The 24,362-nt window shown below is 32.5% G+C and overlaps 1 protein-coding gene across 6 annotated transcripts in view; it reads right to left on the reverse strand.

The window, feature by feature from the left end:
- The window catches only part of pcdh17 (protocadherin 17), a 59,951-nt gene that overhangs the window by 19,484 nt on the left and 16,105 nt on the right, over nt 1-24,362 (reverse strand). For 2 of the 6 annotated variants that reach the window (XM_015363980.2, XM_015363978.2), the window contains exons 3-5: nt 21,828-21,878; nt 17,317-17,375; nt 17,020-17,192 (exon numbers count right to left, since the gene is read on the reverse strand). In XM_015363980.2, the coding sequence (XP_015219466.1) occupies nt 17,020-17,192; nt 17,317-17,375; nt 21,828-21,878 (283 nt within the window). The remainder of the gene's footprint in view (nt 1-17,019; nt 17,193-17,316; nt 17,376-21,827; nt 21,879-24,362) is intronic. The other 4 variants (XM_015363981.2, XM_006639012.3, XM_015363979.2 and 1 more) reach the window with 3 other exon arrangements.

The following is a 24,362-nucleotide window of genomic DNA, read 5'->3' on the forward strand; positions in this document are numbered from 1 at the left end:
ATTTATAAAAAAGTATCAGCTTACAATTATATTATGAAACAAACTTGTTCCCACACAAAAAGTATGAATGTTGATACCTGCTTCATTCACCATGGCCAATACATTGTCATCAACATGTTAACAGCAACAATGGAAAAGGAAGGTAAACCCAAGGGGGTAAAGCTACTGCTACTTTAAATGCTACCTGTACAAACTGCCAGTAAGGTTAACAGGGACAGTAGCAGATACATGAGAAACTCTGGAATTGGAAATTCAACAGTTACTGTTGCAGTTTGGAATGCAACAGTTCCTCAGAATACATTAGAAAAAATGAGAGCTGATAGCTTGTGTAAGTGTTTACAAATGCTGGATCGTTTTTAAAAACGACACCATGATTTAAGTGTTTACCAAGAAGTCTTTAGGCTGGCAGAGAAATTTAACAAATCACATGGAATTTGCTGAACACTGTAGCAGCATTCCGGAGAATACTGGACTGATAGCTGCTGACTACTAATGCTCTTAGCAACAAGAATGGCTCCAGTTAGCAAAGATGTTGTTCACACTTTTTTGGATTAATTGCAAATTAATTCTTGTGCAAATGCTGGGTGAAATCTGGTGTCATATGCAAGTTTAGAAAAATACATATGCATCTATTACTAGTGCATTTGTTAAAAGTGAAATTTTTATCACCTTTTATTGTATTGTAACATGCATACACTACAAATAATTTCTATATAGTTTTATATATACAAGTATCTTAAGAATTGTTTTAATCATGGAAATTAAATTTTGCATATACTGTATATACACACATATATATGATATGTTTATCATTTATGGATTGTTAGGGATACTTTAATAGATCTGTTGTTATTAATTTTCTTACTAATTTATCTATGTTTTTATCAAACTGTCAAACATTTTATGCCATTTTATATGACTGAACATTCTACTAAAGAAATCTGAGTGAAGTATCTTGGCACAAGGGCAAACCCTAATTGGGATTTGAACCCATAACTCTCCACTTACATGTTCATAGTCATAATAACCATTCAACACTAATCATGTTGTAAATATACTGTAATAACTATAAATAAAAGAAAACAAAAGTAAATTAAAACTAACAACACAAAATTAATCATAAAATATTTGTGTTCATGGTAGCAAGGACGCCATTTGTTGAACAACATACTGTAAGACAAAAGGAATCATATTAAGAGGCTGGTATTAAAGAGCCTTCATAAATTTTCACTTAGAATCTAAATGCATCAGGTGTTTTTACAGAAGAGAAACTGCAGTTTCCTTTAATAATATGTATAAGATACTCACTGTATGTAAACAAGGCTAGAGGTTCTTTGTATTTATTTAGCATTGATATTTTATCCCTTTTCCTGCATATTAGTGTTTACTGTCTAGACATACTCTGTTTATATATATCATTTCATAACAGTGATTGAATTAAGACAGCCTTTTGACTTGAGTGCAATATGAGCTTATTAAGACATTACATGGGATAATCATTATAAATTCTCATATCAAGTTACCTTAAATTAAATCTGTGCATCTTTCCCTTGTCACATATTCCTTTAGGCCATAAAAGCCCATCCAACGTCTGTGAGCACAAGCCAGTTACTAAGCAGCCATAAATCGAATACTTTATTTGAGAAAGAGGGAAAATTACATTTGTGTATAAATATATAATACATAGATATTTCTATTGGTATTCATTCTAAAACTGCAAGATTAGGGTCAAAGATTATTAAGATTACATAGGATAAGTAAAGGATTACTGAAGCAAGATTATGATATATAACAGTTCTGAAAAGCAACTCCACACCTGTCCTATAAGCAATGATCAACTGATGATGACCTCCTGCAGGATACACAAAAGAGAGGTTTTTTTCAGCTGCATAACCATGCAAGGTGAATTAAACAGAACTGCCCAGACCTCCATTCCTGTCATAACACTTCTGGATTAACGTCACAATACTCTTGAGGGTTTTGAAAGCATTACAGTTCATTTTGATTACATCTTACTCTTTTGTACTTCCAGAATATCACTGCGGATTTTTATATTCAAAGGTACAGTATGGAATTCAAGAAGTACATGTTGTTTCTACCATACATCAGCATATATTAGCCACAATTTTTAAACATTTTTTCAACAATTTTTTTTTTCAACTCCCTTTTAAACATTGTGCAATATAAATAATTGTATGGTGAAGAATTATTTATATATTTCTTTAAAATAATATACTGTACCAACTGTTATACAGAAACATGCAGATATTTTAAGTAACACAAGAACATGTTAATGTAACATAAATTGAAGAATGCTGTTAAATTATTAATATTATAAAGTTAAGACTTTTTAATAATAATATATGCTTCTTTAGTATAGCTATATATTGTAGAAACATAATAGACATTATCGACTCAATAAGAAAGTACACAAATACTATAATAGGTTAAGAAATACTAAACATGGCTAAATATTCAGATTTAATGGTAATAAGCTCATGATCAACCTGTGGAACTGCATCTCATTTGTTTCTTTGATTGAATTTCAAGCATTCACTCATTAGTCATGTTAGCTGTATAACAATTCGTTTTATCAACAAACCCTGATGCCTTTTAGAATTAGTGAAGTGTTACTGAAATTAAATGTGGAACCACTGGTATATATTACACAAATCGTTTCCATGATGTAGCATTTTTGTGGTGTGAAGTTATGTTGAACAATGAAAACGTATTTTTAGGCAGGCTAACTGCACAGTACCTCAAATTACAAGAAGTGCCTGATCAAATTCAGGAACATGTTGAGAAAGCAATAAATAACCAATGGTTTAGTTCAGGGATTGAAAATTCAATTTACAAATTCTTATTAATTTGTGACAGAACATTAATCAAGTGTTAAAACCCTGTTATTAATCAGTCCCTACTAATTGTTAAGGACATGGTCATTAACAAAAGTATAACAATTGCTTATATTTATAAATGTATAGTATTTTCTTCCCAAAGGATCTCAAAGTGTTTTACATATACAGTAGAAGGAAACCCACTTCATTAACATCTCATGTATCCACCTGGGTGACATGTAAATCATTCAACCTGGCTTTTCTTGGAGGTCTCCCATCCAAACAAGGCTTATCTGGCTTTTGGATCTAACAAGATCAGGATACACAGTAGTAATGGTGCTCTCACAAATGCTTTCTTGGTGTGTACAACAATGTTTGGAAATTTGCTTCTCAAGCAATGTCTATAGCTTTGTTTCTCACATTTTTAAAAAGTGTTATTTTCAGTCCCTAAACTCACATATGTTGGCTACTCAGTAAACAACTTAGTGGCAAAATAAAATAAAATAAAACATATATAAACAGAGAGTTTTTGAAATTGAGCTTTAATGTTATTAAAATCAACTCAGAATGATCCACAATTTATAATGCTATCACTTGCAAAGTCAATTTGCATTTAAAGTTCAATTTACTTATTTTCAGTTATTATAGACATTTTATCAGTGACACATTACAAACATTAAAAGGATAGACTACATAGAATACCAGCATGTGCTTTAAATCCTCAGTTTTCACAGTGAAGCGCACATATGCATTTCCTTGGCACAACAGCACTTGAAAAGCTGGTCTTGTACAGTAATACATATTTACAGTACAAACACTTGTTCAGGCTAAATGCCTGCTAAAAGAGACTTAAGTTAGGATCTAAAAGCCAAAACTACTGAACGAAACAGTGGCAGTAGTGCATGACTATGTTAAAAGCACATTTCAAATGCAAACTTACTGTTGAAACAGCTGGATACACATCCCACCCACACTGAACTAGAAAATTATATTGAGCTGGCTAGTGCATAGGTGATGTGCACTGGGCTCTTGTTGCTTCAGCTCACATGACATTTCAAATACAACTAGAAAACCTGCCACTAATTCACATGCTAAAATTAATGTAAAACATTTAATGTTCAGTCAGTTGGTGATACAGAATAACCAATTCTAAAAAGAATGTTGCAATTTCTGTCTTTTTTGTGCATCATGCGATCCCACATGTGTTTCTTTGATTAATTTATTCCTCACAAAATCTTGATCAGGCTATCATGCTGATCAGTGAGTAGACATGACTACTAATTGAAGACCTGCTTCAGATGTCTGTATTATCAGCTGCCTAGTTCAAAGCAGTATATATTTTCTTCATTTTTTGTCTTCATTCCGCTACCCTGTTTCATTGCGAACTAAGCCTTATCACAATCTCTTGACTGGATTATCCTTTTGCCCTACTCACAGTATACATTTCCACTTCTGAAGAAAATATATAACAGCAAGAGGCTTGCTAATCTCACTGATTTGTACTTTTTAATCATGAAGGATTTCAAGCACCTTCAGGACAGATGGCCAGTCTGCATTCAAAGCCGCCTTTAAAGCAGTAATGTGAGACAGGTCTATGCAACCTATTAAGCTACAGCAACACTGTCACCTGAGTCCTTTGTTAGACTGCTTTTAATTAAAAAACAACAAAATATCTCGTGTATCAGATATTTATAATTTTGAAACACACAGCAGAAAATAGAACTGAAACCTCCTTATGTGATCTAGCCTGAAGATTCCAAAGAAATGGAAAAACAGCATTTCAATTTCAATATACTGCAAATGCTTGTAAATGTTATGCTTTTCATTAAGTGCAAAATACTTTAATGGCTGTGCAACCTCACTTGTGCTTTAGCAACACCTGACAGCACTAATCCTATAATAATGAACCTTTTCAAATGGAAAAAAAATGTGAAAGGTGCAATTTAAATAAACATTTCTAATGCCTTCGTTCAGTTTTTTTTTCACAGATTATTTTCTCCTATGGCCTATGGTAATGCAGAAATATGAATAATGGCATAAGGAACTATACCATTAGTACAGCAGCACACTTACAATATCCATCTATCAGGAAATACCTTTTAAAATACTATTTTAATAAATAAAAAAATATCTGGAAATATTTTTTTAGCTTGAATCTCCTCTCCAAAGGAACCTTCTCAGCAGTTGGAAAAACGAGAAGCATGTTGTGCGACAGGCTTTTTCTAATTAACCTTGGTTAAAAGAAAGTTATTTTTTTTCAGTTTCATAGCCCCTTAAGGCATTTACATGTGACTTTATATTAGCATATTCCAATATGTTATATGTTTAATTTATGAAGAAAACAAAATGTTAAAAGTGAAATTACACAAATCTGTATAAATCCTAAGACTTTCTTGTATTTCAGGGACTCACTTTTGCAAATTCTGAACTATGTGAATCAATATACAGTATACCTCCCTAACACAGTCACATGCTCAATTAATAATATAATAAATACTGAATGCACTGTAATTCATCTGGTAAGAATAAGGAAGATTAAAAAAGTAAACATGTCTTGGTCTCCACAAGACACCAGTCAAGATTTTATTTTTTTTCTGGAAAGTGCATTGGACTGTCATACAGTTCTCTAATAATATTATCTAATAAAAAAAATCTTATTTATTATTTCAATTCAGGGTAATTTTTGTGATTAGAGAATAAAAGAGGGAGCTACCTTCCTCAAAGAAAACATTTTGCAAACAAAACTTGCTTTTTTTATTGCTACACTCCAGACAAGTTTTTTTAAAGTCACTCCACAAACCATTCTAATGCAAATACACTGTAAAATCAAAAGGTACATGGCTCTGGTGACAACACGTCAAGACACTGCTCCTATTAAGGAGAAAGAGTCTGTGTAGGTCAAACAAAGCGATACAGCAGAGGAAAAAAACTCACGGCTAGTGACAAACTTTACCCAACAAATCCATTCTGTTTTTTTTTTATTCATTCAAAGCTTTTTTTAGTCTAGGAATCATTATGTTTAAAAACAATGACTTCAGTTTTTTTTTTACTTGAGAATACAGAAGAAATTAAAAACCTTTCCAAAGCTGTTTTTAAGAATCGTTTTATGTAATGAGTTGTGCTTATACTACACACTTGGTATACAGTAGTGTTGGTATATTTAGCAGTGAAACTTATGGCACACCAAATTGATTTTAGGAAATCTGGTTATGCATTATGAGGAGAGGAAACAAAAAAACATCCCTATAGCCACAAGGACAGACTTATTACTACATTAACTGCAACTGATTGCAATAGATCTGAACCCACAGGCTACATCCATGCATCTTATTGAATTGGATGGCTGAATTCTGGATCAAAGTTTAAAGATGAGTGCAATGCTTTACATTGGAATGTTTTTTGTATGTAATTTTAAGTATGTCTACCTTTTGAATTTGGCATGATTCGAATGGAATGCTACAAAATTTAATAAAACAGAAATAAAGGAAAATATATTTTCAGATATTTCTCTCCCTCTAGCTCTGTTAATGTATAAACATTTTATATAAAACACACACTCACATAATAGAAAGAATGCAATAGTGCCAGAAGGCAACTAAGCCTCACTATAATCCTCTCTGGAGCTTTACTCTGCTTTTGGTATGCTTTTCCATACTTCTTCTTTAGAAGTTGAAAAGTAACTTAATGACTGGTGTTTATTAGTTTACCTTTAGTCCAGGAAAATTCAATGGCCTCTCCATTTCTTCCTTAATTTAATAACACATGGACATGGATTGGCAGCAGTCTTGTAAGCACTTTGTAGCCTGGTCTTGTCAATTCTCAAAGCTAAGCAAGGCTGGGCCTAGTCAGTCAGTACTGGATGTTAGACGTCCTAGGAAAGCAAGGCTGCTCTTGCAAATGATATTGGAAAACCCGCAGGTGGTACTCATTACTTCAGACCAGAATTTCCAATACTATATACCAGTATATTGACCGAGAACACTGTTACATAGGAGGTCCTATCCTTCAGATGAAGCATGAAACTGTGTTCCTGACTACTTGCTCAGTAAAGATTCCATGGTGCTTTGAAAAGACTACATGTTAACCCCTGTGGCCTGGCTAAATTTAATATTGAGTGGGCACAAAAGTCCCTTATTAATTCAGACAGTCACTCAGTTCTCTAATTGATCTGCAGAGCTGCTGGTGCATAATGCCTGCCCTGCATCACCCATGTTGGTGTTACACAGTAATGGCGAGTGAAGTGGGTCCCCTACTATATCTAAAGTGCTTTAAGATCCTTTGGGATGAAAGGCACTATATAAGTGCAAGAATTTATTAAATATAAAAAAAATTAGCTGGACAACACCATGTAGGTTCAAGTACTGAAGCATAAATGCTATTAATCATCCTCACACCAGACCTGTCTGCATTCCAAATGTACTGCTCAACCAGCACATGGTGATTCCAGGGAGGATGCTGAAGGATGTGAGGCTTTGCTCATGCCTCTGCATTTTAGTGTACAGTTAGTTCTTGAGCAGCCATGTGTGTCTGAGATATTGGAAGGAACCAACTGAAGCAAGCCACTGCAGAACTGACAACAAAAGCTGCTGAAACTAGTAGTGTCTTACAAAAAAAATATTTCCACATAGTTCCTTTTAGTCACAACTAAAAAGAATCTGTAAACATAAAATAATCAAAGGAAAGAGAAAAAGTGGCATCACTTTCAAAGTCTATGAAAAATACAAATTGTCAGCCACTGTTTTTTTTTCTTTATAATCTGCAATACAACTTCTGGTGTGTATTTATTATCTAATCAGTATTCTTTATGGCTAGCTAATTAAGCACAACATAATTATACACTCAACAATGCCTTAAAGTAATAGGTTAAACCAAAATGTCTAATGTATTGCCTTGAGTACAAGCACATTAATTAATCACACATATGTACATTTATCACAGTTACAATGTTATTAATCAGTTTAAGCAGACATAAACTATATTTGTTCTTACAATAAGCGAGATATATAGATTTTTATATCTATTAGTTTATCATTAATAGCCTGTTTTCACAACTTGAAGACAAACACTGTAAAAAAGATATATATGTTAATTATTCATTAAATGGAAAAAACACATGTACAATACCTTAGTAAAACATCCAGGATATAATGGAATTGCTCAGTCTCCCCATATCACTTCCACACCCCTGATAATAATGTCAGTATGTCTAAAGGTTTCTGCATGATAGGCTGCTTCTGCTTCTGTGTTGTGTTGGATACATTTTAATCTATGTCTCAAAGCAGCTCATTGCAATATGGCAGAAATCTTCAGCTAAATGTGCACAATAAAAAAACTTAAACTACGTATGCTTAAAACAGGAAATCACTATGTTTATAACATTACTATGAGAAAGACATGCCCCTCTGTGGTATAAATTCACTTTTTTTTTGCAATTCGAATATACTGAACCTTCACACTGAGCCTGTTTAAGTCTATCGCTGTACCTTTTAAACCAAACTTCTACTCAGCAGCATGGGCACTGTGAGTGACATAAAACACTTTGTAAAAATTAGGGGGCAGAAAGCAATGGCTTAGTTCAGAAACATGTCTAATGGACAACAGAATGACTACTGTACTATATCTACTAAAATAAGTCATTTTAAGTCACAGTATCATGGTATATATATATATTTTGTATGGAAAAGCATTTTATAAAATATTTCATTTCTGTTTATTCAGTAATAAGAAGATTCACAAAAACTCATAAAGTATGTTAGATGTAAAAATCCTAATTTATCCAACTTCAGTAACTGCTGATAAATGCTTAGTATAATGTTTCTGTGGAAACAAAGAACTTAAAGAAAGAAATGCAACACTTGAATAATCATTACTTGAATTCCAGTCACTTTTACAGTCCATTCTCAGTCTCTGAACACAAACTGAGATCTGGCCTTGCAGACAACATTACAATGCTGTATGGTGTTTTCTAACAGCACTGATTAATACTGCAAATGACTCTTGCATTCCAGTCACATAGACCTCACTACTTCCGAGAGAAAGCCACACAATATTGAGTACATTTAACTGCTTATGTGCTTTTTTCGGTCATGCTCGCAAGATCTGCATCTGTGAAAAAAACCACGTTAACAAAAGTACGTTTGTATGTAGGCTTTATATTTTTTGAGCGGCTGGGGATGAAAAAGTTTTTTTTCTGTGCACCATCTTCAATATTTTCTGTAACTTCTGTGTGTAAAATAAACCCCAAAATAAAATAAATATTCAATATTTCCCTAGCAAATACTTGCAAGTAACATTCCAGACCATGACAAACTCATCTATTTGGATTTAACAAGATAAGATACAATGAATTGCAGATTAATGTTTTCTCAATGTATTGCCTGCTGTATAGAAGTAACAAAAAAGCCTTATGCCTGACATTTACACTTAAGAAATGATTAAATTCCTTTATAATAGAGGAGAAACAATCATTACAATAGATCAATTCTGTAAAACAGTGATGTAATACATTAAAATCTCCTTCATCACAAACTAATGCACAGTTTTATTGGGATACTAAATCATTTTGAGCATGGGTAAATAACTATTCTTACAAAAGAAAATTAAATTAAATTAATTATTTTATAACACAATAATTAGTAAATTCTGTTGTATTTTGTAGTATTAAGTATAACCTACGAGTCCTCTATACAGTGTATCCCATGTTTCTTAACATTTTTTATAAGAATATGTTGTGTTTTTTATTACACAATATACTTGTTCATTGCTTGCCATATTTGCATTTTCTACTTTTTATTTTTCTGTCTTAATTTCCAAAAAAATATAGTTTAAATTTATTAAACCACCTGGCAATGACTGAAAATTCACCTTAAAATAAACAATATGTATTTCATGATAATTCTTTGCTGAACTGATGTTTCAGATATAATATTCAGATAACCTTAGCAAAACAACTTTAGGAGTTACAGTTCCCAAAAGTGCAAGGATTTTTGTGATATAAATTAGTACTAAATTAATAATTCAGCTCACCTACCAATTTGCCAAAGGCTTCTTGCTTCTAAGCAAATGAATCTATCCAATAGAACAGTACTTTGTTTGTAATTTATGAATGGTGGGCCGGTTAATGTTTTGATGTAGTCTAGATGCAAGTTTGATTCAAATATCCTAAATACTTGTTTGGCTACATGTCCATTAATAAACATTAACATTTTCTTACTACTGCTTAAAATTTGCTTTTACACAAGAACAAATTAAATTGTTTAATATTATGATAAAATTGCAGAGGGTGGCTTTACTTCTGATTGTTAAGGTTTGTAAAGCACTCTTTCCTTCTAAATTCCCTTAAGAAGAACTCCAATATTTCACTAACAAGAACAGAACATATACAGAAGGTGACTTAACGTTAAAGCCACAAACGTACTGTACAGTAACTTTAAATCAGAGGAGATTATTTTTTTGGTAGTCAGGTCAGCGTTTATAACTGTCCCTTAAGGTAATATGTTAAGGGTCTTTAATGATTAACTTGCAATTGAATTCTATTTTCATTTTAAAGACTGTGATTATTACCTGCCTTTATGAAAAGAATCTATAAATCTGTAGTACATTTCACTTGGCATTTTTAGAAATAATGCCATCTAACCCAGTAATCCACACTCCTGGTTCTGGAGAGTTGTAGGTCCCTGGTTTTATAGGCAACTCAATAGCTAAAATTATTAAACTTAGAAACAGTGGCGTCAATAATTGATTCAATTTACTCGTTAAGAGCTTCAATAGAAAGAAAATCAAATGATTCTGTAGCTCACCAGGACCTGAATTGAGTATAACTGATCTTTCCTATTTTCTCATGGTGATGCAGTTTCTTTGCAAAGTCTTTAATGAAACAAAGTTGATTGGTTTTTTTTAATAAAAATTACTTGCTGTTAACCGCAAAAGGCATTTATCAACATGCCTTTTATCATTATTTTTTAGTTGTGTCATAATTTCTTCTTTTGATTTGTGATGTTCCTGGTAAGGAAATTATTTTTGAGAATTAAATGCTTGTTAATCGTTCAGTTTCTCAATATAGCATTTATTATTATTTCTGCAGACTGTAAATCAATATCATATTATTTAATGCAATTGATTATGTTTCCAAATAAAGCCAAAATGCTACAGCAGAATATGACCAAATTATGAATCCCCCTAAAAGCCACACTACCATGTCTAATAAATTGCTCAAATGACTTCCTTAGTGAACTTTTCCACATGATTTCTTCTTACATCTTACTGTCAATAATGCAGCATGACAGGTCTTCAGAACATTCTCCTGTGTTTTTTTCTGATTTATGACAAAACTAAGATATGGCTTTAGGAATAGAAGCATATGCTATATTCTTTATATAACAAACATATATTTAGTAAATAGAAATAAATGAAGATGTTTAAATAAAAGAATCAGATATTTTCAGTAAATGATCTTTGTTGCAGCATTATTTTGCCTAGAAGATCAGTTAAGGGCTTTCTAACAATTACATTTAATTTCCACTATGACAACATAACTAGTGTTTTATAGTCAGAGAATTTGATGACAACATATTGGCTCTTTATTATGCATTACATACAGATACTGTACTAATCAGAACCTCACATTTCATAGCAAGACCTTAAAAAACACATAGCACAGAAAGTTTTCTTTAACACACAGTATATCAATGAAAGATGATTCAGCAATTCAACAACCCCATTCAAATCTGAACAGGTCCTAAGAAACAACTGTGCAACAACATTTTCTAATATTCAAAGCAGAAAGTCAGACCTTAATGGATGCATTACAAGTGCACAATTTGATCTATTAAATAAAATTTGTGGTAGTTGTATTATATTCTTTTTCAGTTAAAAATAAATGTTTAGGCTCTTTCTACATTTTTATTATCTCCTTTGACAACGCTTCTCCCTTATGAGTAATCATTTGCATGCAGCTCCAAAGTGCTTTAGGTGCTTTATTACCCAATTTCTGTAGTTTAGTTTTAAAATCTCTTCTGTATAACCTGTGAGCCACGAAGCTGCTCTATGCCATGTAATTTAATTACTGGCATGATAAATGCATGCCACTAAAATGATTTACCTTTTCTGCATTTACATACTGATTAACAGGGACAAATTCTAAATAATTTATGAATAGCTGAGTATACAGTATATGCATTATACTGTATTATAAAGAAAAAAGTCACAGAAAAAGTTAACTACTGTTAGTTAACTTTTGGTCAAAATGTGTTCAAAATGTTATTTGAATATTTAAAAGGCAAAACATTTCCATATTTTCTAACTGTAATATGGATTATGTGTGATGAATTTCATTAGACCTATATAGATTAACTGAAGCACGGGAATAGAAGAAATTTGTTACCATGGCAACACACATTAAAAAGGTATCTGATCTGACTTTACCTAACACATTTCTCCTTTGGAAATACACTTTTAATTAATTTTGTTGCATGACTCACTAATAGTGTTTAGGCAAGGATTACAAAAGTATAAATTCTTTCCACTTTCACTTTAAATGAAACCTAGGTAATGGCCTTGTAATCTTCAAGTATGCAAACTACTTCAAGGGACTCTCTTTGTTTTAATCTGCTTTTTTATGTGGAAATGATTAGCAAAGATATGGTCATTCCTAGGAATTACCTCCTAATTAAACAGTCATCATCTGAACATTTAAGATAAGATTATAACTGAAGGTCAAAGTGAGATGTGTAAATTAAGATACAGATTAAATAATATAATATATACACATACACAGATATACACATTCACCCATGAACAGTATACAAAAAGAAATGTTTGCTGATCATTATTATTTTCAATAATTATATAACATCACATCCACTTGTAAGAGAAGTACAATAAAAATAAACTTGCTGCTAGAAAACAAACAAACAACACAGCCTTTATACAGGTAAACTACAGCAGTGTTTTGTACATAAGCATTCCTCCTATACTATTAACACAATGACTGGTTTTGAAATGGTGAAAGATTGTGTTTCAATAGGACAAAGCTTTTAAAGACCAGAAATATTTGCTGCTCATATTGTGTGGTTATAATACTCACAGATGGAAGCCAATCGTAAGGAATGACATAGAAGGAACTTTAGGACTTAATTGTGACCTGTCACAAAGTGACAATAAGTGTTAGCGGAATGTCTAAAAAAAGTGACTATAGAACATTAGTTCTCTCAACAGTAAGACAATTACAGTTCTAAAAAAACATCCTTATAAGGAAAATGAGAAACTGATATTCAAGTAAAGGAAAGCTTAGCTGATGGTAAAATGGAAAAGCTGTCTAACTTTTATACAGACAGAAAGATATATCTATGTTGTTTTTCCAGTTACCTATATATGAAACTCAATAACAACATAGGTATCATTTTATTTTATAGAATATCATTTAGTACTGAAATTACATACCATCATCATACACTAATTAAACTAATGGCTTTGCTTATATGTCAGAGTATCAGTATAATCTTTGTTTTAACAAGCCAATGCTGTACATTGTTAAGAAGCAATGGGTCACGAAACAGTACTCCTACAGACATATTACCATGCACAAATTAAAGCCAATTGTGTGAGGTCAACCTGAACATTTAAACAATATCAAATGCCTTTCCTGTCTCCTTTTTTTCACAAAGCAATATTGCATGGCACTCTCACAGGCATTGTATGATACAGGAAAACCAACTCAAGCATGCAGCTGCTGATGAATGCATTTCAGGATTAGTTTGTGCTGGAGGCAAATCCTTGCATCAATTAATCCACAATTAATATAAAGCTTTTAATATTTTTCTGCTTAATTAATATACAGCTTCTAATTTGCAAAGCTTAATTAATCAATTTTAAATAGCTTTAATGTGGTGAAACACATCTAATAAATGTATGGAGATGTTAAACAAAAATTACTGTAAATGACTAGGAATTTCTGATTAACTTCCACCCCAATTAATTTAAATCCAATTTAAGTTTAGAAAGCAGTCTAACATTTTCAGTTAACTACACTGACCAGAGCATGTATGGAATCAAGAACAATGGTGAACTAAATTATACCATTCTATTTACTTTGTGGATACCATTTCTGGGAATATGCTCATTGTTTTCAGCTCATTGGACAGAGATAAAAACAGTCAAATAAAAAATGTATACTATTAGAATGAGCAGGGAGATGAGCTGAAATTAAGATGGAAAGGAGCAAAACTACTCTCAGCTAATCTTCTGCTTTTATTTGTAGATTTTTGAAAAATTCTTATGACCCTCTTTGTTAGACATTTATGGAAGATGTAAAAGGTAGATTATCTCATATACAGTACAGTACATCCCCTATTCGAGAATAGTTTCTGTAATACAGCTTAGGTATTTTCAAAAAGCTCTCTTTAATTGAAGTATCTCTTGTACTGAAATTGCTGTTGTAGATGACAGAACTGAATATACACCCAACACATTATAAAAGTATAAAGTATAAAGTTATAAAGGTGTATTTTTATCAACACTATGAACAATATGAACACTGCAGACTCACCCACTTCCAGTGACGTCACATTTTGTTTTTAAAGCAAGTATTTTTCATCTTAACTTCAGTGCTCAAAATGCAGGCTTTTATGGGTGGAAGTTAAATGCCAAAAAGGCACTATATGTTCTATTTACAGTATATTCAGTAGCTTGAAGCTTCAAGTTACATACCTAGAAACTGGAGTACATGTTCTAATCTTTGGTCCTAGAGACTTCAAGCAGAAACATCAAAACATTTAAAATAATTTCTGAAATCACAAAGTTGACTTCATTTTAATTTAGCAGAATACAGCAGTTTTTGACCCGTCCATCTCTTTGGTTTTAAATGCTTTATGCTATACATGGTCCCGGAGGAACCGGAGCCTATCCTGGCAAGAAACAGGCACACATCCAAACAAACATGCACACACTCACACCAGTTTTCCCAGAAGCCAATTAATCTATCAGTATGTCTTTGTACTGTGGGGGGTAAAGAGAGCACCTGGAAAAAACCCCAGCACTGCAAGGCATCAATGTTGACCACTGCACCACCATACCCTGCTCTGTTTTTATAATAGAAGGATATAGCCATCAATTACTTTCACTAATTCTGCTTTTCTGTCTTGTGAAGAGTAGGCTTTATTTCCTAGGTTACTTTGTTACTTATCTTTTCTAGAAATCAAAAGCACAATGTTTTACCATTGTTTTCTCACTCTTGTGACTCTTTCTCTACAAAAATTTACTTTTTCATTTTCTATGCATGTTTTTCATCATCATGGACTTTTCACTACAGTTTTCAGTAGAACACTTGTATGAAAAATACCTCCTTAGCATAGCTGATTGTTTTCCTGTCATTTGGTGAATACTTCACAAAGAAAGAGCTGCACTTTATTCACATTAATTATGTTAGATCCACAGGACAGAGAAGCATCCCCTAGAGACATTTATGCTGAGAAAGCATTTGTCTAAAATTAAGACTGTGCTACAACTTAAACAATCTTAATTACATTATTGCTTACCATATAGAAATGTATGAATCTTTTACATTTACAAGACTACATATGAGACATATAAAACTAATAATAATAATAATAATTCACAATTCCCCCAAAAAATCCAAAACAGAAGAAAAACCAAACATATTTCTGTGTGCATACAGTATGTACTGTTTTGAAGAGCACAAAATAAAAAAAAACAATGCAGAAAGGTTCTATTAGACAGCACATTTTAAACTCTGGTTATGTAAAATACATTTTATACATATTTTAATTATTAATTCAACCACCAGACAGCTCTAGATGTTTGCTACTCTGTATTTTCTTCATGTGGTATTCTGTATTCTAGTACAGCCTGACTGAAAACCATGTCAGCCTTACAAGACATATTAACAAATATAAAATGCACCACAGTCTTTTTGAAATATGTCCTGACATCCTTGGTCTTATGACTATTTGTATGTCACAGGACTGCAACCAGCAGGACAGGTCTAGAAAAAGAATGTTACTGGGAAAACAGAAGTAAGCCAGCTGGAACCAGTTAACTTTATTACATGGATATGGATTTGTAGAGGAAAAATGTTCATTTCAAATGTGTTCTTTTGTAAGGGGAAGAACTGAAACTCTCTATAGCTCTGTTTGAGCACTCTTGTATCGGGTGTACACCCTCAGCCAAGCTCATTATTACTAAACAATTTACTGGATTGTTTCATTACATTCTGCTACCATTAACATTAACATTAACAGTAACATTATCTATGCTGTCTGACAAGTTATCCCTTGATCTTGTCCATTGTAGTGGCATGCCAATAAATTTGGTAATTTAAAGCTATATTGTTGTTATGCCCATGGATGATTAAATCAGTTCATTTTGTAAATATGAAACATATGGGCCACTTTAATTGGCCAATTTTTCTTGGCTATGCATTTATTTGAGCTAAACCTAATGAAGATGTAATAACAAAGACAGACACACATTGGACCATATCTGCAACAGTCACGCCATCCTACTTAATATGTACTAGCCAAACATTTTGATAAAACATGTGTTTTCTTATCTATAATCAATAAAAGTAGCACTGATGTAGGAGTTATTTTTTGTTATGTAAGAAGGACTTCCTGAAAAAACATTTTCTTTTTTTAAAAAACAAATAAATGGTATTCACTTTGTACAAAAAAAATAAAACTTTGAGGCAAAAGATGTCTGATATAAATTATAAAACATTTGACACACCCATGATTACATTCCTGAAGATAATGCAGCACATGTAGTGAACCTTCCCTTAAACATAAGTGGATGAAAGTGAAATGCATATTGGGAGAGTTATTGTTCTACACATGTCATATGTAATTTTTCTAACGACAGCAGTTAAAATAATTATTCATTTTTAATCAATCTGTTACATTTCCCAGTGCATGATAAGTCATTTTCCGTGTTCCATTATTAAAATTTTAAGGAATCATGCTTAGCACAGGCCTCTATCTTGAACTAAATGGGAAGGCTAAAGTGGTTAGGCTTATAAAATCATAATGGGCTTGTCTAGTTTGATAAACTGTTAATGTGGCTGGTGTACAGAAAGAGAGAATGAGGAAGAGAAAAGGGGAGAGGGAGAGCAAGAAGGAGAAAGGGCTGTCTTTATCGTCAAGATGTCAAAGCTTTAACTTCAACTCACCCTGCTCAAGAGGTTGGGGCTTAACTGAAGTTGCTTTCATCTTCAGGGCCTCCTTAGCTGACATATCACAGCAGGAGCCTTTATTGGTGTCCTGGTCACTATCAGCCTGGTCACTGTCCCCATGCCCACTGTCTCTAAGGCTTGCACGTTCAGGGTCCTTGAATGTGGAGCTGCTAAAAATAAAAAAAAACCACAGTGTCTCCTTTACTGACTCTAATTTGAGTAATATAGTCTGAAGGAGTAATTCTGACAGGAATGTAAATGCGATGGCTGAGCAAGTTATTTAATAGCCCTTACCTTTGAACAAACTGCTGCCTGCTGCCCATGTAATTGGGCTCTGCGGGAAAATTGTCTGTCTGTGAAGGAGAAAGGAGAAAATTTACGTATTGTGCTACACAGAAATATCTCCTGCCGTGCAACAAGATTTCCTGGTGGAAAAATGATTAATAATGCAAAAGTTCTCTTTAATCTTCGAATTTGTACATTTTAATTACTTAACAAAACATTGGGCATATTAATTATACTTTCCAAACAATTCCATAATTCCAGGCTTCAAATTACCTGCTAATGTAAATAACAGGCCCTCCTGAAAAGGGCAATTTCCATCTTAAATAGGACACATAATACCATTTCTTAATTAATGATGATATGACGCTATAGTCTTTGAGGAAAAATAATATATGACCCTACTCCATTGAGAAATGTAAAGGACAAGCATGCTGTGATATCCACTTTAATTGTGGCATTTGCATTAAGTTCTAATTGTCACTGCTCTAAATTTAGCAAGCCAAATAAACAGTAAAGGGATGTTGGTTTCAACTACCCTTCAGATTTTAATATTTTCTGTTTTTATTTAATCTTACATCTCATCTCCTGATGAAAATTCTTTGCTAAAAAAATCAAATTCCAAACATGAATGCCTACTGAAACTGGGCAGGCAAGGAACACCAGTGATATAAAGTAATATAACACTAAAATATATAGGGTATTATTCAAGGAATATGAAAAGGTTTGGCTCTGTCAGATATACACCATTTAGTGAGCAAGGAAAGGCTGAAGGGTTGCAATATCAGATTCTCCACACAATGCCACTCTGAAATAGTTATTTTAATATGAAGCATTAAGGATGGTTTTCTCCCTTCACATCCCCCATGTTGTGTTAAAAAAACAATTTCCATTCTTCACACTTAACTCTCATCCAACTGAATTGACTTATCCCTGGTTAGTTCAACACATAGTTCTAGAGAATATAGATTAACTGAAATTTAAGAGAGAAATTAAACTTTTCTGTAATGACTACTGCCTAACAGCCCCAAACAATTTTTTTCAGTAGGTCAGACATTAAGATGGAATGCGAGAAGTAATTTAATTGGTTTTTAATCACTGGTTTGGTCTGTTTGGTTAGAGGAATGACAGGCCGGCTATAAAGACATGGCCATTGGAACCGAATGAACCCAACCATAGGAATAGGTGGGGTAAGAGGCACACTGTGCCTTACCTTTAAATTAAAATGAAATAAATGAAAAGACACAGTTATAAATCAAAAGTCTGTTTTGAAGAATGTCTATTTTTTCATGCAAGAGTGGGAAAAATCCTGGGTAGATAATTAAATTATTAGTTTCCTGCAGCAGGATGTAGATTTACTGGACTTTCTGAATGCTTTTCATTTTCATTCAATTTAAATTGAATACTAAAAATACAGCTAAGAGTACAGGTAAAAAAAAACGTTTTACTGGTTATAGAGCTCACGGTAACTTCCATAAAATACATATAATTGCATCTCACTTGTTGTTTATTTACATATCCCATTTAGCACCAGCACATCATCACATTAACAAGCCTACTTTCAGTGATTTACTAATATAAAACATTGTACTATGTACCAGTTAGAGAGAACTTGGGGTACAATGTGTTACTTCTGCCATCACCTCACATTTCAACAAAGGTATACACTATCAGGGGACAGAAGTGATGATTCCGCATCAATATCCTCCCTACTTTGAAAAGCATCCCAACAGCTGCTTACAGACTGAGGAATATTTTGTAAATATGCGAAAAATGAAAGCAATCAGTGTATGCAAACACTTGCATATATACAGTATACACCTTTTTAAAGCAACAATCTCCTAGCTCCAAAACACCTTTTGTTCAATGTTTCCTAAAATAAAAGATTAGAGTTTATATATCTGAGAATTTGTAGGGATACTGATAACATAGATGGTGGCATGCTGTAGCAGGTAAGTCTTTGGACTCATGGCAGGCTGTGAGTTTAAGACATTCCTGTTTTACCTTCAGCAAGGTACTTTTCCTCAGTTGTTTCAGTCCACCCAGCTGTATAAATGTGGACCAGCAGGACTGCTGGGGGAGTAATACCTACGATGGACTGCTGTCCCATCCAGGGTAGGAATCATATGCTCTCTCGTGTGCTTAATGTTATAGAAACCAGGATGAGCTCTGGCCTGATGAGGCGTAGTGGCTCTGGTGTGGACAGTACTTTTTACTGCTGCTGTATTTATGTGTTTAATAATAGTTTTATATGAATTATGCCTTAGAATGAGAGTTCAATTTTAAACCTTAGAAAAATGTCCAGCAGTGTAGCACAGTAAAATAATGTCCTGTATGCAGTAACCTTACAGTAGCACTGTTGGTTAAAAAGCCATACCACAGAGAAATATGTTGCTCAGTGAGAGATTAAATGTGAAATCTTTGTCTACCCACGCCTTTTGGAGTGGGCTTGTAGTCTGCATTTTGGTTGGAGGCTACTAAATTTCCTTGGAAAAGTAATCTTAACAGATATACTGAAAGGTGGTGGTGGGGTGGGAATACTTAAAAACTGAAATACCAATAGAAAATAATATTATAACTGATCTCCATTTACATGTATGTGCCTTAAATATAATTTTACAAGAAGACTTATAATTTCTTAAAATGAAATGAATAAAAGCTTAAATTGGTAGATAGTACTGAAGCAAGACAGATAAACATTTAAGAAAATGCTATTTGTTTGGCTGGTGCCCTCTTAAAAAACTCTCAGTTGTAATGCTGTAATACCACAAACTAATTAAATAAAATATATTGTCAAAGAGACAAAAAATGAAGATGCATATACAGTATCTCCAACCATAATCTTTAAATATTGCTTTATTTATTGGATAAACTGAATGTTACAGAATGTCACAATTGAGAATTAAGATGATCAAACCCTTAATAAAAAAGACAAATAAACAAAAAGATAATCGAAAAGATCACAGGATTTCTGTTTAAAAATGAAAATGCAATTAGGAAGCTGATTTCCTTCATCTTGGTGCATTATTTTAAGTAGAATGGGCATCTGTTGCCTAATTCAATGGGCAATACCAATATGGTAGGAGCCTGCAAGTCATATGTATTTACAAGGGAACACTGTAGCATCTCTTTAAAAGAGACTTGCTAGCAAGAACATAAATAGAGAGCATAAATAAATTAAAATTAAAAATGTATATTACTACATTTATTCAGCATAGAGCAAGTTCATTAGGATACAGAGAAAAAAAAGTCTCCTATGCTATTACGCTTTTTCCTGCATGCATTTACAAACCTTGAGAGCACATTTCTACAAATTGGGTTCAAGAAATACTCCCGTAACTGCTATTCTAACAAACAAGAGACTACAACAGACAATTTTGTCCCAACAGCCAAAGTGCATCCAACATATTTACATCATTTACTAAAGATATGCACTTAGCATGGGCTACACTGTCAATAAAAAGCACATTAAGTAACTATTGAAAGGGCTTCCCTGTCAGTCGGACAGCAGATGGATTCTGTCGTCTGAGTTTTCCTGTCAATTTAATATACTAGGTCATATTAACAGCAGAGCCTTGTCAATAAGGCGGATCTGAATCCTATTAATGGAGTTATCCTGCCAATATAATCGGGTTCATATTTATCGAGCTTTGCAGTGTTTGGAAAAGCTGTGAAATGGGATTATAAGGTTACCCTGTGTACATCTGGCTCTTTGGCATATAAATATTTCAGTAATTTGATCACACAGGCTGAAGAAACACCTGTATAATCACTTTTTGTTCCACCTACAAGACTTTGAGACAAGAGGAGCACTCAGACACATAGTGAACAACACATTTCAGTTGCAAATCAACCCTTGCAGCAATTGTACTGCTGTATTCTGCAAACATTTTTTCACATTTAAATTTAAAATCATTCTCAGCTACTCCACATGGCGTCTTTTGTTTTCAAAATAAAAAAAAATACTTTTATAAACTTCCTTAACTTTATTGTATCAAACCTGATGTTGTTGTTGGATGCAAACATGTTGTAACATTTGAATTTCATTGAAAACATGTTGCTCCTGCCTGTATTTGCTACAGTTGCTTCAGTAAATGAGGCTAAAACCAAGAGCTACTGTACATGAATGACAGTAATGAGAATTTCACTCATAATAATGACAAAACAAATTAAAACAACAACACGTTCTGAGCACTGATTGTTCAGAGCATAAGATTAATAAATGTTATGTAGTCAGTACTTCTGACACTAAAATTCTTAAAATAATCAGATATTCAAGTTAATTTCACAATGTTTGGACACAATATATATTTCCAATGTAGATTAAACCTTTATCAACATTATCTATCTTTTCAAAATTAAAGAAAATATTCTTATTTTTGTGTTTTCTCAGCTCTATATGGAGACAAATACGGCATTTGTTCAAGGCCCTAAAACAGGACTCCTGATATTTAAGCTTTCAAAAATAAAAACTTGCATGCCATGTTAGGAATGTTAACTTTATTAAATTATTACTTACATACCTTAATGGAGTGAACTAAATGCCAGTGGCATTCATTTCCTCTTGCTGGTCCCTAGAAGTAAGTACAATATTTAAAATCAACTTTACTAACTCCCTAAACAATAGATGCAGTCTTGAGTACAGTGGAAGGAATATCTGGTTAAATGAATTAGACAAGAAGGAATCATTTCTCTTAAGCCCCAACCACAAGTCAAAGGACTTTTGTATCCTACAGGCTTATAAATACATATTATATTTTTCTGAAAATTAAATATCAGTACAATATTTTAGTAGCTCTTCACATGAGAGGTTATATTTCCCATTTTTCAATTCTGTATGGCCCGAAACAGGATTTTTAAACACCTAATTAATAAATGACAAATGGAGCATTAAAAAAGTCTTATTGACCTAGTAGTAACTGACAGTAATCTTACTAAGGATTAATAACATGCTTAATAGCAAAACCCATAATGTTCACAGATATGTTTTAGTAATTAACAATTTAGTGATAATAGCCTGAATGTTATGCATGTGTAAATGCTCACTATCAACCCCTAAACTAAGGTTTACTAACAAAACATAATTGTTTAACATAGTCTTGGAATAGCACACCAGAAAAACATATTCTTGCTTGGAACTGGAAAAATAGTCCAAAATAGTAAAGCAAAAAAGACTCATTATCATTCATCTTGGAACAAAGTATTTGAAGTGTAAAACTGATGGCATAAGCAGAGAAAACAAAAGGCTTTCATAATTTGCATTGCAAAGGAGAACAAATCTAAAACAATAGTATTAATCTCCACCCTTATGTGGCTGGGAGTGCAAATAACACAAACTTCTTTTTGTAAGCTGTTTCAAATGAAGAATGTTGCATTTATGTCAAATAAAAATTGATAGACAAAAATAGAACCCAGGCAAAGAAATAATAAAATGAAAATACCCTAGAAAATTCAGAATATCTACAATATTCCACTTGTATCAAACTATATGTAAAGTTCACAATTAAGAAGAATGATATTAAGAAGAATGATATCCATGCAGTGCTCTTTAATAAAATAAATTAATAATATAAATTTATATATTTATACTATAAATGTATAGAGTTCCTTTAAAAAAAAAAAGATTTACAGCATAACTTTAACAAGGATACATACTTTCTGGACTTCGAAATTACTGGTAAAGAAAGATAAAATCATACTGTGGTTCATACATTTGGATGAGATTGTACTGAATGCTCACCAGAAGAGCTAACAGAACCTAAATATTAAACTAATGATGAGGCTAGTAATAGGGTGAATCTGTATCTGAATTATTCACAAAATAAGAATTATGAAATAGATAAGAGAGTAAAAAGACCAAGGGGGAAATATATGAGTGGGGACAACTCCCACTATACTATGGAAATAATACTTCAAAGCTCATAGCTTATTTGTTTAAATATGTGGTACACTTGAACATCTATTATTCACTTTCAACAGAACTGACATGCTAAAGCCCTATATGCCCTTTCTTATAACACATCATTGAACAGTTGAAAAATGAAACTCCCCTTTGTTTATTGTGCAGAGGAAAAAGACATAAACATCTAGTTTGAGCTTCAGAATGTTTATTTCATTAGTGTAGCCACATAGATAGCACCACCGAGTATTTAGTTATGTCTTAGTCTCAAATTTAAAATAAGAAAAAACAATTACATGTTTGTCACTGAATTTTCGTGGTCTTGGGTAAACAACTAACATAGCATAATTCATTGTTCTCAGCCATCTTACACCCAGAAGTTTACACCTAGGGAGATTAAGGTAATAGATACTATACATGTTTCTGATTCCTGGGAATAAGCTCTTTAGTCTTCTAGACCAAATTGTCCATTGCTTTTCAGAAGCATAAGCATGAATTTGTTTGGTAAGTTACTCAAATATAATGTATAATTCAGATAATATAAACCAGGTTTGAACCAGGTTTTATTTCCTTTTGAACAAAGTAACCAGCTCCAACGTCTTGAAATATCCTGTCCTTCAGCCTGTTGGAATTTAAAAAGTACTTTTCAATTCTATGTGTAAATTAGTCTGTTAAAATATTCATAAATATACTATATATATATGGTCTTCATCAATACCTGTAAAAAAATGAATACCTTATCCACTGCCTTACAATGAGAGCAAGAAAAGAATAAAACATAATATTTAATAAGAAACATAATATACCATATAATATAATTTATATAACAATATAATAATTTTACTATTTATTATTTTTTATAATTTATATAATTTCATATAAAGCTTTTACATATTTACTAATTTTTCAACAAGTATGTTTTAAGTGTCAATGATAAACATTTTGGAAAATATCACCAGAATTCCCTGTAAAATAATAATCTATTGCATTTCGTTCTGAATTACCTGAAAAGAACCACCAAAGTCTTACTTTTTTATCACTTGAATAGAGGTACATTTGTAGATGAACTACAGGAGGTTACTTGTATTCTAGGGTCAAAAATAAAAGTTTTAATACTTTATTTTCAACAATTTAACAAAAAAATTTAACATCTTTATCT

This window comes from Lepisosteus oculatus, chromosome 15 (genome assembly GCF_040954835.1).
Source record: "Lepisosteus oculatus isolate fLepOcu1 chromosome 15, fLepOcu1.hap2, whole genome shotgun sequence".
NCBI lineage: Eukaryota > Metazoa > Chordata > Actinopteri > Semionotiformes > Lepisosteidae > Lepisosteus > Lepisosteus oculatus.